General features: G+C 42.7%; 2 protein-coding genes across 2 annotated transcripts in view; one reads left to right on the forward strand and one right to left on the reverse strand.

Annotated features, from left to right (window-relative positions):
- Window positions 1-16457, forward strand: part of Acad11 (acyl-CoA dehydrogenase family member 11) — a 60040-nt gene that overhangs the window by 24504 nt on the left and 19079 nt on the right. The window contains exons 11-13 of the mRNA XM_028756653.1: window positions 733-871; window positions 4098-4205; window positions 5964-6062. Coding sequence (XP_028612486.1) covers window positions 733-871; window positions 4098-4205; window positions 5964-6062 — 346 coding nt within the window. The remainder of the gene's footprint in view (window positions 1-732; window positions 872-4097; window positions 4206-5963; window positions 6063-16457) is intronic.
- On the reverse strand, window positions 6938-11501 carry Ackr4 (atypical chemokine receptor 4). The gene is made up of 2 exons (XM_028756654.1): window positions 11207-11501; window positions 6938-8527 (listed from the first exon to the last, which is right to left on the reverse strand). The coding sequence occupies exon 2, from the start codon at window positions 8516-8518 to the stop codon at window positions 7466-7468; it is 1053 nt and encodes a 350-aa protein (XP_028612487.1). The 5' UTR covers window positions 8519-8527; window positions 11207-11501; the 3' UTR covers window positions 6938-7465.

The following is a 16457-nucleotide window of genomic DNA, read 5'->3' on the forward strand; positions in this document are numbered from 1 at the left end:
GAGGGAAGGGGGGAGAGGAGGGGGAGAAGGGAGAGGAGGGGAGGGAGGGGGAGAGGGAGGGAAAGGGGAGAGGAGGGGAGGGAGGGGAGAGGAGAGAGGAAGGGAGGGAGGGAGAAGAGAGGGGAGGAGAGGGGAGGGAGGGGGAGGGGAAAAAGAATCTCCTATCAAACCTGGGCTACCTGGCATCCTGCATGTGGCTTTGATGCAATAGTCTCTTTATGCTGCTCCTCACTGACTATCTCGGAAGTGAGCTGAAGCCAGAGCAGGCTGTGGGATATGGAGGCTAAGCTCTGACTTAGTGGAAGGACTCCCCTCTTGTGCATGCAAGGCCCTGGGTTTGTCCAACAAGGAGCAGAGCCAAGCAGGACATTTGTGCACTGTAGTGTCAGGTCACATGCCATGTTTTCATATGTTACCCGCAATACATGTACGATTTACACTCAAATGTGTGCGGGAGTGGTTGTAACCATCCTGTTTGAATGAGAAGCATTGAAGTGTGCAAATTTGGTTGTAGAGCCAAATCTAAGGGAGCCTGGAAAGCAAGACATTTCCTTAATTACTAAGCAACTACTGACTTTCAATGAGTTGCTAACCCCTTGATTTAACACAGAATATGATACAATGAAATAACTCCATAAATACTTTTAAATTTCAAAAAACATTACCACCAATAACTTTAAAATGAGCTACTTTGTTTGGTAAATTTTGATCACTTGTCCATCCCCTTGACAGGAAATGGCCAAAGCAGAGGGACTGTGGAACTTGTTCTTGCCAGCTGTGAGCGGTCTCAGCCAGGTGGACTATGCCTTGATTGCTGAAGAGACAGGAAAATGCTTTTTCGCTCCAGATGTTTTTAACTGCCAAGCACCAGGTTACTACACGGAGTTTTCTTTAATACTTTGAACAGGGTTTAAAATTTCTTTATTATGAGGAAGTTTTTCCTATACTAAGTCATTCAAGTACAAATTTGGGCATAATTTTAGAGCTACTCCAAATGCATTCTCAAGTGGACTTGAGGTCCCCAGTGGGCTGTTCTTTTAATCAGTGTCATTATGTTAAGACTGCCAGTAGACAGAAGTAGCCACCAAGAGGACTGGTTATGTAAACGCTGCACTTCCTGGTTGGGGTTGGATATTTCTACAGCTAGTTAATCTCCCAGTCTCTCCATTGTGTGAAGCTTTTTCCCAGGAGGCTGCCTTTGTTTCTGTCAGGGGCTTGCAGCCATGTTACCAGAACACTGTAAACTCAATTGGCAGGATTTCCTATAGTGCACTGCTCAAGGGACCGAACGCTGACTTTGATTGTATGGCCCTGAGGAAGAGCCAGCACCGTGTTGAGTCAGAAGGGGGGTATGCAAGTGTAGCGGATCTCAAGAGTCCAGGTTTAGCAAAGTGGCTCACGCTAAACTGACTCCCTTGTGTGTCAAATTCAGGTTAGTTGATAGGCTTCTGATAGTGCTTATTCCTGGCATGGTCTCCCTTCTATCTGCACCAGTTTCTCAAGTCACTGCCGCCCTGTGCTGTAGCTATGGTAAGAGAAATGTGTCCTCAGTGTCTGAAGATCTTACCCGAAACCTACCATGCTGCTGTGACACACTGCACATGCTGTGTGATTTTATATAAAAGGAAATGAACTGGTAATCCTGAAGTTCAAAGCTTTTTTTTCCCTACTTTTCCTTATAAGACATGCCTTACGTTGTGACCCAATCTGTGGCATGTGTGCACACATGGGTTTGTAGGTAGATGGATAAATATTCCTCTATTTATATTTATCTAACACAAGTCTCATGAAACCACCTTTCCTTGTATTTGACATTCAGATGTTTTCTAACCTAATGTGTTAGTTTGTTTTGTTCTTAGAGTGTGTTAGACATACTCCACTGCGTAGAGTTGTAGCACAGTAACGGACCATGCATAATGTGCCAGGTCTGGCTGCCGGAAGCTTGCTTGCAGCCCTGCTGTGGTCTTTCCACTTCATTTGTGAGGTCACTTGTCACACCAGACACTCATGGGGGTTTCCTAAGATAGAAATGTCACAAGTCTGTTAGTTGTTCTGCTTAAATAATACTACAGATTGTTGACAATTTAAAATTAGTTTTTGGCTAAGAAATGACTAAGCAGTTCTCTTAAGCAGAAAGACAAGGAAAACCAAGAACTGCATTCTGTCAGAGGATCCTTACGCCGGATGATTGACTTCTACGTAGTTGCCCAAGCTTAGAAAACACACACACCCTTCCAGTTTGTCTTTCTGTGTCTTCCCTTCAAAAATCCATACAATTTTGTATATCAGAGTGATGAAACAGCTATTTTAATTTCCAAACCTGTCACTACAATAATTTAGGGCATTTGAGCTGATTTTTTAAAAATAGACTTTTCCCCAAACAATAAATAAAAAAATTGTCAATTTCTCAGAGTAAAACTGATAATTTCATATTCTTTCTCTTTTAAGGAAGATCTCATGTCATCCCAGGCTGTCCTTATATTTAGTGTGTAGCCAAGAATAACCTTGAACTCCTGACCCTTCTGTCTCCATCCTACTCCTGCATCCAAATGCTAGGGTTACCAATGTGAGCCATTGCTCCCAGCTTAATTTTGAAAAGTTTCAGTTTTTTATTTTGTTTGAGCTATAACAAGTAACACTGAATTTCAAACCAGCAAAGAAAGCAGATAATCCACTCTGTTGATTATAATTGAGGACTTCTTTTCTCCCTCACTTAAAAACAATGTTAGGTTTGTATTGCTCTACTAGGAATTCTGTTCCTCTTGATTCAGTATTAGTATCTGAACAGAGTGTAAAGATATATTTTTTTAAAGGATGGTTTTAAAATTTTTTTAAAAATGTTATCTATGTTTGTGCATGCCTGTGTGTATGCAAGTATCCTGAAAAGAAAGTAGGATCCCTGGAGCTGGAGGTACGAGCTATCCTGAGCCGCCTGACATCATGGTGGGCACTGAACTAGATCTTCTGCAAGAGCAGGAGGTACCCTTAGCCCCCAAGCAGTCTCTCCAACACTTGCCAATATATCTTGCTTGATTTATAATTGTCAGTTTTCATCAACATTTAAGCAATCATCCTCCAAGTCCCAGGAGGTAACACTGAAAACCTTCCTTCAAATGTCCAGAAGATTCTATCAGAATTCTAAGAACATTTTACAGGAATGGAAATCAGAGGAAAGCAGAGAGAACATCTTGCTCATAATAAACAACTTTTTGGCCGTGAGGCAGAGTGGTCAGTGCACTAGACAGCACCCCTCAAGACTGGAGTGGATCGAGTGGATCCTCCAGGGTTCTGCTGCTGTCTTTCACAGAGGAATGCATGTGCCAGTCAAGATCTATCTTAGAGCACACACCTGTAATCCCAGCACTAATGAGGCAGAAGCGGGAGTTTGATGCCAGCCAGGCTCGGCTGAGAAAACCCACCTCAGAAACAAACTGAGCAATCAATCTGTGAAATGGATCCCTGAGTTCTGAGTTCGAGGCCAACCTGGTCTACAGAGCAAGTTCCAGGACAGCCAGGGCTACACAGAGAAGCCCTGTCTGAAAAACCAACCAACCAAAACAAAGCAAGCTATGAAAGATAAATGAGAACTGTTACAGCTCAGGGCAAGGAGGTTTCTCAGAGCGGGTGAGTAGAGGTTCTTGCAGAGAACATAGTCATAAGGAGTTAGTTTACTTACCCACAACTAACTTTCACAGTGGCCTGGTCCAATGTGTGTGCCTGAAGAACAGAGTGGACACTTAGGATCTTGAGGCTCGGTATGAAGTGTCAGTTCCCCAGCAGCACAGGAGACACAGCATAGAATCATAGCAGGCAGCATTTAAGCCAGGAATGGCTCCTTCATTCCTAACTGAGTTAGACTTCTGTAAAGCCAATGGGATGAACAGAGCAAGCGTACAAGATTCAGAAAAAGTTAAAGAACTGTGAACTGAGTGCCATGTAATATGACATGCCACCATTAAGTGTTATATTTAATGTGCATTTCAGAATATTTTCATCAACAAACACTTTATCTAAAAAGCTATTGTCTGCATTCTCTTCATAAATGTGGATTTAGGACTGGTAGTGGCAAAGGTCAAACACTTCGTTCTCACTTGTAGACACAGGCAACATGGAGGTACTGCACCTGTATGGCAGCGAGCAGCAGAAGAAGCAGTGGCTGGAGCCTCTCCTGCGTGGAGATATCACCTCCGTCTTCTGTATGACAGGTACGAATAAGCCATGGCCTGTCTCCTTTCATCACCATCAGAGTGAATGTGGCTGACGGACTGAAGCAGTGTAGGATGTAGGTTGGCTGTAGCCAACTTTGCTCACAGCCAGAAATGTGTTTATTTTGAGTCTGGTTTGGAATGCTGGCATCCTTACATGTCCAGGATAAACACTCCTCTCCTTTGGGAGGGTTCCAGGTATACTCTGGTAGTCTACTTCAGCGTCAGCAGTTGAGTGATGTCTTTTAAATTACATTGTTTCTACAGCTGATGTGCCTTGATGGTCACCTTTGTAATATTTATGTGAATATAACTTCTTAACCATTCCATAGCCCTAGAAAAACAGAACTTAGACCTGTGGAAAGATTGCTAAAGCCACAGTGTGGAGCAGAAAGCAGGGCCACGCTGAGGAGAATGGTGTTGGCACACTTGTGTCCTGAGAAAGTAATTCAAAAATTCCTTTAAAGATGAAAATTATCTTCTCAAATTGAGTTCAGAATTAAATTCAATTTGGTTTGGCCATAATATGACCTTTCACTGATGGCCAGATTTTATTATTTTCTACAACTGTTTATATAATAACAAAGTTCTTTCTACTTGAATCATCAAAAGTCATGTATTGAACACCTACAGAATGATGTAATGATAGTGTTTACAAAGCACCAACCTAAGGTCATGAAATAAGCCTTCCAACTCCATCTCTGAAAACAGCTTCTGGAGCTTTGGAACAAAATGCATGTCCCTTGAAGAGGCAGGGGAGGGCTGGGGACATGACTCCGCCTGCGCAATGTTTGCCACACAAGTATGAGGACCTGAGTTCCAGTCCCAGAATCCACATAAAAAGTCTGTTGTAACACAGTCGTAATCACAGCACTGGTGGGTGCAGGAGACAGGTAGACCCATGAGACTTACTGGGTGGCCAAGCTAGCCAATCACCAAGTACCAAGCCAATACCAGGCAATGACAGACCCTGTCTCCAAAGGGGGCGGGGAAAGCCCAGGGTGGACACGAACCTGAGGAGAAATGACAACTAAAGTTGTGAGTTGTAGCCATATACACACACGTGTTCTAATATGTGAGCACACTAATACACACACACACATTTACACACACACACATTCACGTACACACGTACACACACAAACCCAAAAATAAAATACATAAAGAAGCAAAGAGCAGTATGGGAACAAGGAGAGAGAGGACTGATTCCTAAATGCCATGCAGTAAGCAGACTTGACGGGTGTTTAAGGTTTTGTACTGAGCGCATTCTGGAGACCTACCTAAGTGGTGAGAAGATTCGAATGTTGCAAGTGTGGCCTGGCCAAAACACTCCCAGTAGCACTTACAAGGCACAGAGAGGACTTGTTAATGACAGTAGAGAAATCCAGCCTGCCTGTAGCAAATTCCCATTGTGGAAAGTCAAAGTCAGTGTTTTTATCTATTTTTGGTGATTAGAAAAAATGATGAGTTAGTCGCATTCGCATTCGGACTCAGACATGAGCAAAGGCACAAGGGACACAATTGTCAGTGCCAACCCTACACCTCATCCCTCCATCTTCCCCACTCAGAGGGACTGAATGCTTATACTGTCTATATTCGGAAAAGACCAAGGGGGAAGAGGTAAGAAAGAAAGATTAAAAAGATAAAATAAAAACCAGTCTGCCTCTGTCCTTGAAGAACTTGTGATTTCTGTCTAAGCCTCTTTGGCTAACAACTGATTTCTGCCTGCCTGTAAACCAAGCCATTGTTCCTTTCTAGAGCCCAATGTTTCATCAAGTGATGCCACGAACATCGAATGTAGTATCCAGAGAGATGGAGATGGCTATGTAGTTAACGGCAGGAAGTGGTGGAGCAGCGGTGAGTGCGCTCTGTGGGTCTGTCACCCCATAGTTAGGACAGTGCCGGGGTCCCCACTCACTGCTGTGTGGAGATGCTCTCTGTGGGTCTGTCACCCCATAGCTAGGACAGTGCCGGGGTCCCCACTCACTGCTGTGTGGAGATGCTCTCTGTGGGTCTGTCACCCCATAGCTAGTGCTATGGTGGGTCCCATTCACTGCTATACAATCACAGCTGCAAATTCTGCCTCTGAGACATTATCAAACTTAGAAACAGTACCAAGAGAAAAGGTAACTTGATAAGTTGTGGGGTCTGGGGTGTCTGGTCGTGGTAGAACACAAGCTTAGCATGTGTTTTGGGTTCAGTCTTAAGTATCAGTGACAATGGTATGTGTGGTACTTATTGCCTAAATACATGTTCAAGTGAAAAATAAATTTTATACATAGGATAGTATATTTGCTCACCAGTTCTTAGTAACGGGCCAACAAACATGGGCAAGTTCTTTAGGAAGTTATAAAATTAGACTCTAGACAACAATGATTTTTAAAGCCTGGTTTCCAGAATGTGCATGATGAACCCAGCGTGTGTTTGAATAATTTTCTTTGTTGGCATCATGAAAGCAAATTGCATGCATAGGAACTCACCAGGATGTGTGAATATCTTTATGGGCTTGACCTTTTTCTTTAATTGCCATTCTTTATTGTGTGTTATGTTATAAAATCGCTCATAAATTAAGAAACAAACAAAAGATAAAAAGAGTAAGTTTTGTTGTGATTATTTAAGCATTGGAATTTTGTAAAAAAAACTTATTAAAATTTAAATAATTACAAATAATTATAAATATCTCTTAGCATAAGTTTATTAATTGGTTTTAGATTGCCGGACTCAAGGCAATGTTTCTTTCTTTGAACTTTTTATTTTGAAGTTGTTTACTCACAGGAAGTTACAAAGATAGTACAGGATGGTCCTGGGTGCTCATTACCCAGTGTTTTATATTACATTATTACAGTTGCTATCAGATTTGAATAACCACCACTGCAGTGAAGATGCAAAACACCCCCCCACACACACACACACGCACACACTCACACACAAAGATTTCCTCTTTTATAGCACAATGCTTTTCTCTCTTTTGCCCAGCTGTTCTCCTGTCATTAGCTTTAGTTTCCACACTTTGCCCAATTGTTTACTCTCTGGCGTCTGTCTTCCTTACCCCACCCCCACCCCTTACTCCCTCTTTGTTACACATTGCAACAAGTGTTTGGCGTTTGATGATTGAGTCTCAGTGTAGCACAAATACTTTATTTGAGGAAAAACCATCACTCCTATGTGCGTGCGTGTGCATGCGTGTGTGTGTGTGTGTGTGTGTGTGTGTGTGTATGTATCCAAGCAAAAAGCAGAGGCAGAGGAGAACAGTTTTATATTTAAATGGTAAAAGAACTGGTTGGCTCTGTAGGACCCTCAGAGTCAAAAGGAATTTCCTCCACGTTCTGTCTCTGTCTTCTCCAGGATCCATATTTCTTGGCCACTTTCATGATATAGTTTTTGAAAGAGGCCCCCATGAAGACATACAGGATGGGGTTGAGGCAGCTGTGGAAGAGTGCGATGCTCTCCGTGACTTGGATGGCGACGTCCATGCGCTTGCTCATGTTGCAGTTAGTGATCAGCAGGTAGATGGCATCTATGGCTTGGCAGAACTTGACAACATTATAGGGCAGCTGGGTGACAATGAAAACAACAACCACTGTGAGCAGAACCCTGAGGGGTCGAGACTTTTTAACGTTGGGCATCTTGATGAGCGCCCTGGCAGTAATGGCATAGCACACGCTCATGATGAGAAAGGGAACCACGAAGCCGATGCAGATTTCCAGCATCTGAATGGATGCTTTCAGGGAAGTTCCCAGATGGTGGGGAAAGACGGGAGTGCACCTAGCATTCTGATTCACTGTGTAAAAAACCAGCTGGGGTATGCTTAGCAAGATGGCGGCCATCCACACACAGCAACAGATGATCCAGCAGGGTCTCCCCGCCCCTGATTGGCTGGGGGCCTTCGTGATGGCCCAGTATCTGTCAATACTGATACAAGCCAGGAACTGCATCCCAGAGACAAAGTTTACTGTGTACAGGGCTGAAGTTACTTTGCACATAATTTTGCCTAGAATCCACCCATGAACTGCATTAACTGCCCAGAAAGGCAGCGTGACCAGAAGCAACAAGTCCGCTACAGCCAGGTTCAGAATGTACACATCAGTCTTGGTCCTCTGTTTCTTGTAATAGGCGTAAATCGCCACAACTATGGAGTTTCCTGCAAGCCCAGTGACAAAGGCTACGGCGAAGAAGGCAGGCAGGAAGACTTTTGCGAACTGCCTGACCTCTTCTTTTATGCAGATCACTTCGTACTGGCTGTAGTCATGAGTGTAGTTCATCTCGTTCTCCTCATAATAGTATTCCACTGACTGGTTCTGCTCCAGAGCCATGGCACCAAGCTGGATGACAAGAAGAACACAAAACGCTCACTTCAGCATTGTGTAAAAGGAAGGAGCTTTTGCCCATCACATGGCATGTGTTTTCTCTAAAGAACAGATTGTGGCTGTCACATATGTGAGCCTAGCTCTCACTTCAGTGAAACTTCAGTGGGCACCACATGGAGTCAGTTCCCCTGTCCTTTGCTTTCACATGTAGGACCTGGTATTGGTCCATGGTCAACAGACTGTATCCCAGCCCTTAGTCAGTAAATCCTGGGTAAACTTGAAGATTTGTAAGTAATATGAGTGGCTTAGTGTCTTTGTATGTGTGTGGTCTGCATGCATGTGTGTGTGTTCATGTTTGTGGGTATGATATGTGTGTGCATGTATCTAAAGGTTGAAGTTGATGTTAGGAGTCCTTGTTTACTGAGGTAAGGTCTCTCAGTTGAACCGAGTTCACCGGCAGGGCTATTCTGACTAGCCAGCTTGCTGTAGATATCTGTTCTCCACCTCGTAAGAGTTGGAGCTGTGGATGGGCTGCAGTGCCACCCCTCCTTTACACACATGCTGGGGACCCAAATGCCAGTCCTCACACTTGTACAGCAAGCACTTTAACCGTGGAGCCATCTTACCCACTCTGGTTTATAATACAAAATTTAATCAGAGGGCAGAAGATATGCTGCAATTTTATAAATCTAACTTAAGTCTTGTGGGGTATGTCTACAATAAATTAAAATAAGTTGTTTTACTTGAAAAAAGATGTTTTAATTTCTTATTCTAACTCTAGTTACTTATAATTTTAATTTAAATAAATCAGCTTGGCACTGGCACAGAGTCACTGATTGACTTTGCTACAAGAAAGACTTGTTAGCCAGCTTGCCTCCTAAGCCTGACTCGACTTGTGTCCCCTGGTCCCTCAAAACTGAAAGCTGGCACCATCTTTAGCTCTTCGCTTACCTAGATCCTTGGGTTCCAGTTAATCTGTAAGATCATTGGCAATCCTCCTGCCTTAGCCTCCTCAGTGCTGGAATTACATGTGTGAGCCACCACACCTGGTTTGGATATTCAGATTTTACCTTGTGCACACATTTGGATGCGCGCGTGCAGACACATGCGCGCGCAGACACATGCACACACACACACACACACCTCACTTAATGTTGCTGTCTTCCTATCTGGAATCTGACTGTTGTTTGTCTTTCTTACCAACTGTTTGTCCAAAACATTCTTCTTACTGCCAATTGGTACTGTGCCTCTAATTTGCCAATCTACCACCATCTCCCTTAGCTCCTTGCCTGGAAGGCACTTCACTTTCCTGAAAAGGATTTACCTCCAGCTCCTTGGAATGGTATCCAAGGCTCCCTCCTGCCACCGCCTCCTCCCCATGCTCCACAGTAGACAGTAATACACTGAGTTGCCAGCTGTTGCTGACACACTCTGCCATGATGTGACATGCCTCTCCATTGCTCTCACTGTCCCTTTATCCAGCACTATTTTCTGCCCTCCCATTAGGAGTAAGTTAGCTTGGATTTTTCCCTCCCCAGAAGACTCTCAATTTGACTCCATTCTGTGGAGAAAATGTATTTCCCAGCTCTAAGTTCTCTGGAGTCTGACAGTTTGATTTCTGGTTGTGTTTGAAGCTTCATTAGCATACAAGGTACCCTCTAACTGTTCACTAAATATTTGTCAGGCTCTGAAGGTTTTGCCACCACGTGTAAAGCTGTTATTGCAGAATGGATGGATAATATGTTTCCTATCTCACACTCAGGAATCACGCGCTAACAACACTGCAATGTGCAAGAAAAGCTTGCACAGAATTCACAAGTCGAATATGATATTTTTATTACAGTTTTGTTTTAGCTTCTTTATCTTGGGTTGGCTATTTTTTATCCCTCAAAGAATCTTGGATCTTACAGAATCAATCATGAAAACAGTATTTTCAAAATAGTACAGGAAAGAACATTCAGTTTCAAAAAAAAAAAAGTCTTTAACTTGCTAACTCTTCTTTGAATATGTAAAGCACAGTGAAGGTTCCCCTTGGGGAAGGTGCTCGCTCACTCTGAGGGGTTTTCTTTACTTTGCAGAAACAGCACCAGCAGTCTGAAGGGCTATTCCATAGTTAAAGGTGTCTCAAAACTCCATCAAGGAAGACTTCTGCAGCCTCCAGGGTTTATGCATTAATCATTAACACAATATAAGCTTTGTTCTTTGCTGTTATCCAGAAATCTTGGACTTTGTGATGAAGAGCAATAGAGCCAAATAGAACATGAGTATTTGAGAATAAGGCTGACTTTTAACAGTGTAAGACAGACAGAGTAGGAAGAGATTGCAGAGAGCATCCTTCTGCAGACATGTAAGAACACTACTAAATGCTTTCTAAAATAATTTTAAGAACAAATTTTTTTTTATTTTAAAGAGCAGACAGCAGTGATCTAGTAAACCCTGTCTGCTCCCTGACAACATTGCACAAATTAGCAATGGTATTGAAAATAGCACTTTCTTCTACATGGTAGACTCATGTAGAGATGCTCTTAATAGCTTTTTGTGGTACATGTAAATGTTTAAACTCTCCTGCACCAAGTACCAAGTCCCCATGCTCCACTAAGATAAAAATACAAACATCTTTGGCCTTAAAAAAAGAATTCAGAAACACAGATTCAGGTCAGAAGGAGAGGGGGAAAAAAAGAAGAAGGAACCAACCTGTTTAAGCTGGGAGAGGTGCCGTCTGGAGCGCAGAGGAAATCAGAGGACCTCTCTGACTCAGGCAACTCTTGTTTTCAATTTTACACCCCGCCTTTATCTTGGATCCAAGAGAGCTTTCCTGAAACTTAAGCCCCGGAGCACTTGATTAAGTGCTCTGTGAAACCTTCCTGTGGCGTCCATCCAAATTCCTATATGTCCTGGGACACAGATGGAAGGAGTTCCAGTTTGGCTCTCAAACTGCAGGATCGTCCGTTTCCACTCAGCTGAGGGAACAAGAGAGTGTCTGTGGCTCACCAACCCTTGGTGCCAAAAGAGACACTGAGCATTCAGTGCCACATGCCCTTCCCCAGGGGTGGGGCACGGTGGCAGGGAGGGAGGGGGAGCTCCAGAAGTACTTGACCAAGTTATTTTGTCTAAGAGAGAAAACTAAAATGATTTTAACCCATAAAGTTATCTTTTTGAAAAAAAAACAAATCAAGCAGTTACAGCAGGACTTACTGTTTCCGTACAACACGATTTCAGTTTCCTATTTTACTGGAGCGGAGCCCTGGCTCACTGCAGGATTCTCTCTGTGGTTCAAAGTGTGCGTTTCTCAAGACTTTCTCTTGTTTTATTAGAACCTTTTCCTCAAGGGCCAGATACAAACCTTCAAACTCCCTTGTGTGAAGAGGCTGTTTTCCCAGGCTGCCAAACAACTGCACCTTAGAGAAGGAAGCCGGGTTTCCCTTAGTCTGGGTCCTCACATTTGCATACCATTGCCCCATTTTCTCATGCAAAGCTGGCCTTAATGTCCACCTGCAGAAGTTATTTTAGACCCAAGCCTTTTCTTTTCCCTCAATGATTGTTACAGCCTCCGTGTTGATTCATGCAAAAGAAACATCTGTGCCTTCATCTTTATTTCCCCCAGGATATGTCTGGGAGCCAAGGTAGCCTCAGCCTGTGTAGCTACCTCTCTTTGAGGAAGCACCATCCCAGTGTAGCTAAAACAGCTTAGCTCTGCTACCACCATAGTCGGTGTTAAGCATCAAAGTGAAGTTACTAACAGAGGCACATAATGTGTTTCTGAGCAGGTGCTAACCATTTGTTTTGTTAACGGTTGTAGACATCTTGCCTGCCTGTATGTCTCTGTATCACAGGCCTGCAGTCAGATCTGCTAAAACTGGAGCCACACTTGTGAGTTGCCATATGGGGGCTGAGAATTGACCTGAGTCATCTCAAAGAGCAGTCAGTGTTCCCAACTGCTGAGCCATCCTCCCAGACCCAAGCTAGTACAATTTTACTACAGAGATACAAGCACATCCATGAATAGATAAAGACAATGTAGGGTTAGGGGTAGTTTAGCGGGTAGAGTGGAGGCCTAGCCTGGGTTCAGTTCTCAGTGCCCTATAAGCAAGGTATACTGACTCATACTTGGAATCCCAGCACTTGAGTTTGAGGCCAGACTGGCCTGGGCTCTGTGAGACATGGTCTCAAAAGAGAGAGGAAAGGAGGGAGAGGAGAGGAGAGGAGAGAAAAATATATGAGATACACAGAGATACACACACACACACAGAGTGGACTTCTACTCAGCCATAAACCAGAAAGATGCATCATTTTTAGGGAACTGGAAAGACTTATGATTATTTCAAACAAAATTAGCAAGATGTAAAAAAAAAAAAACCAAAAACCAAAAACAAACTAGTCTCTTATATAGAGACTCTGAAGGTCAGTGGGGAATATCTGAGAAGATGAAGAGGACCAGTGGGAGAGGAGAACAGGAAAGGAAAGTGGGGGGGTGGGGTGAATATGGTTAAAACACATGATTATACAGGACCATCTGCCCAGGGAATAGTGCTGCCCACAGTGGGCTATTCTCTCTTATGTCCACTAACAATTGAGACAGTCTCCCACAGATATGCCCATCGGCATATTTCAATCTGATCTGGGAAATCCTTCCACTGAGATTTCTTCTCAGATCACTCTATGCTGTGTCAAGGTGACAATTGAAGCTAACTAGGATGCTCCCAGAGTACCTCACATCCCACTCGTAGTACTTCATAATATTTTTCTGTCTTCCACAGCTGACTTGTACTCTGTGTATTTTAAGCATGGTAATAACTTACTTATGATGCCAGCCTGTCAGATAATAAACTCACGGAGCAGTGGATCAGTCAGTTTGAGCAACATCCTCCATTTTGATACCAGGGCTAAAGTTCTTACTTACATATTCAATGTTAGACTTTTTTCCACTTCATCTTGCTATCTCTGACACATTTCTGGTATTCCATGATGCTGCCTGTTAGGCAGTGTTAATATTAACCTGTGTGTGCTCCTACTCCTTGTTTACCCTACCCTAAGAAACTGTATTTCCTTATAACTTGGATCCCTGTCTTGTGAACCAGTTGTAAGTCTATAATAATCTTTACAGCTTTTGATTTTAAAAGAAATCATTTTCTTCAGACTTAAGCCCTCAGGACATAAAGGGCATCTGGATTGAGCCAGTGCTTCTGGCATGATGCTCTGAGTTCCACCTATGTATGAGTCATGGTGAATAGAGCCCTGCCTCTGCTGGGTTTTTATTTCTTCAGATACAGCTAGGAGACTTGGTGGTAATGGGAAACTTCAACAAGATATGAAAAGTAGCTGGGTGTGGTAACTCAGGCTTGTAATCCCAGTAGTCTGGATGCCAAGGCAAGGATCCCAAGTCTACCACTGGTCCAGGCTGCACAGTGACAGCCTGACTCAAACCAAAGCCAATTAAGTAATGAGCAAATAAGGAAGAAGGAAAGAGTAGTGACATGAGGTGAGAGGGTGGAGAAGAGCATCCCCACTGTGGGCATCTTCAGAGCCCTCCACGTTCCTCTGTTGGCTTTCTCCCCCCTCTAATCTCTCTTTCCTTTCTTCCCAGAATTCTTGTGAGTCTCAGTTTTCCAAATGGTTTGCAAAAATTATTTCCTGTCTTAGCATAGCAATGTCCCTTGGTCCCCAAACTGCCTCTCTCTGTATCCACTTCCTGGCTCTCTGCTGGTGGCATTGTTTTGCCTGGCAATGGATGTTTAACTGAACTGCATGCTATACCATCATTACTTAGATAACCTTCCAACTTCTTGTTTAGTGTTCATATTACATGTTGAATTCATGTGAATTCAATATGAAATATTTTTTCAATTTTTTTGGTATTTACTTTTATTTTGTAACATAAAATAACTTTATATTGACAAAATTTATCTTTTTCTGTTATTTATAGTTTTATAGTTTCCTTTGTTGTTTGGCTTTTTGTTTATTTGTTTCTATCTTTCTTGTTGGTTTTTTTTTTTTTTTGAGGCCGAGGCTTCATGTAGCCCAGGTTAGTCTAGAACTTAGTATATAGTCAAGGATGAAATTGAACTCATGATTTTTCTGTCTCTATAAACCAAGTACTGGAATTACAGGTACACATTAGCATACCCAACTTCATTTATAGTTTTAAATTTCAAAATTCCAATCCAAAGATCTATAAATATTTTTTCACAGTTATTTGTAGGTTCTTTAGTTTTTGAAAACTTCAACTCTAATCTATTTGGAATTAATTTTGATCCATTTACACCAGATTTTAACACTTACTAAATAATCATTATTTAGGTATCGACTTTTAAAGAGATAGTTCAGTGTGCACCAAGATTTGCTTTCCCTAATAAAAATGGCGTGGGCTCTGAGAAAACACATCGGGTAAATTTTTCCCCTTAATCATGGGATTGGATGTTTCTTAACTCATAATGTTTTTATCCTTATTTGAATATTAGAGCTGAAGCCAAATTAAATTTAAGTATTTTTGCTTCATAAAGTCCATGTTGTTAGAAGAAATGGCCTCGAGACCTCTCAGTGGCTGGCTGAGCTCTGTGTGGTGCCATGTGTTCACATACATTCAATATGCTCTGTGTGGTGCCATGTGTTCACATACATTCAATATGCTCTGTGTGGTGCCATGTGTTCACATACATTCACTAATGCTCTGTGTGGTGCCATGTGTTCACATACATTCACTAATGCTCAGTGTGGTCCCATGTGTTCACACATTGCTTGGGTCATAAACATAAAGGCCATGATAATGCTAGTTGTCACCTTTCTTTCTGCAAGAAACTGACCTTTGATTGATAACCGTGTGAAATTAAGAAATGAGAGGTTAAGCTGATGAGCAAACATCAGGGGAATAGAATCTGAAGTCTGACTGCATGCTGGCACCTGAACAGCCTTTCAGTACAAGTCTGTGTTGAGAACAAACGTCCTTATCTGGGGCATCTGTTTTCATTTGAGAGGCCTGTGACCCACAGACATGCTGTGATGTTCCCTGGACTCTGCATTTCCTACAGCTTGTCTCATTTTGACAGTGTGTATCCTGTTCAATGACTAAAATGACATAAAGAAGGTTCTCTTCTCTAGAAGGGTGATCCTGCTGCTGCCCCTGCCAAATTCTGCCTGGAGCTTGAGGAAACTGATGTATTTATGAGGATTTGCATCTCATTCTCTGAATCAGGGAGATTAATTACAAAATACTTTAATTTTTATTCATTGTATATTTACCTTGACTTCCTCTACTTCATGGTCAGCAAAAGAGGCAAGTTAGGTGTTTTGTATTTTAGACTCCAAGTTATTTCTCCATGCGGTAATGGCTAAGGCACAATTAAAGTATTTGGCTGCCGGGCAGTGGTGGCGCATGCCTTTAATCCCAGCACTTGGGAGGCAGAGGCAGGTGGATTTCTGAGTTCGAGTTTGAGGCCAGCCTGGTCTACAGAGTGAGTTCCAGGACAGCCAGAGCTACACATTGAAACCCTGTCTCAAAAAACAAAACAAAACAAAAAAAAAGTATTTGCCTAATGTTTTTTCTTCAGAACTCATCTGCAATCTATTGAGGGCTTATATGACAAAGTGCTTAAGTCTTTTCCATTCTAAAGTCATGGTATTGGGAAACATGGCCAGGGGAGGGGTGGGAGAGGAGAGTGTACATTCTAAATAGTAGCTAGAAGGCTGTAAGCTGGAGTGAGCGCCAGGAGTGGTGGGGAAGACTATGCCTGGTTGTTTTGCTTACAAGGGTGGCCTTGAACTTCCAACCCTCCTGTCTCCACCTCCCAAGTGCTATGACTACTGGTCTGTACCACCACTCCCAGTTTTATTTTACCTATTGTATGCAGTGTTGGAGTTTAACCTAGAGCTTCCTGCATGATAGACTACCACAGTACCCCCGAGCCACATCTCCAGTCCAGGCTGAACTTCTGAAGTCAGTTTCTAATAA

This window comes from Grammomys surdaster, unplaced genomic scaffold, assembly GCF_004785775.1.
Source record: "Grammomys surdaster isolate TR1022 unplaced genomic scaffold, NIH_TR_1.0 126131, whole genome shotgun sequence".
Taxonomy (NCBI): Eukaryota; Metazoa; Chordata; class Mammalia; order Rodentia; family Muridae; genus Grammomys; species Grammomys surdaster.

Coding starts and splice junctions, on each gene's coding strand:
- Ackr4 (XM_028756654.1), bottom strand. CDS start 8,518: ATGGCTCTGGAGCAGAACCAGTCAGTGGAATACTATTATGAGGAGAAC.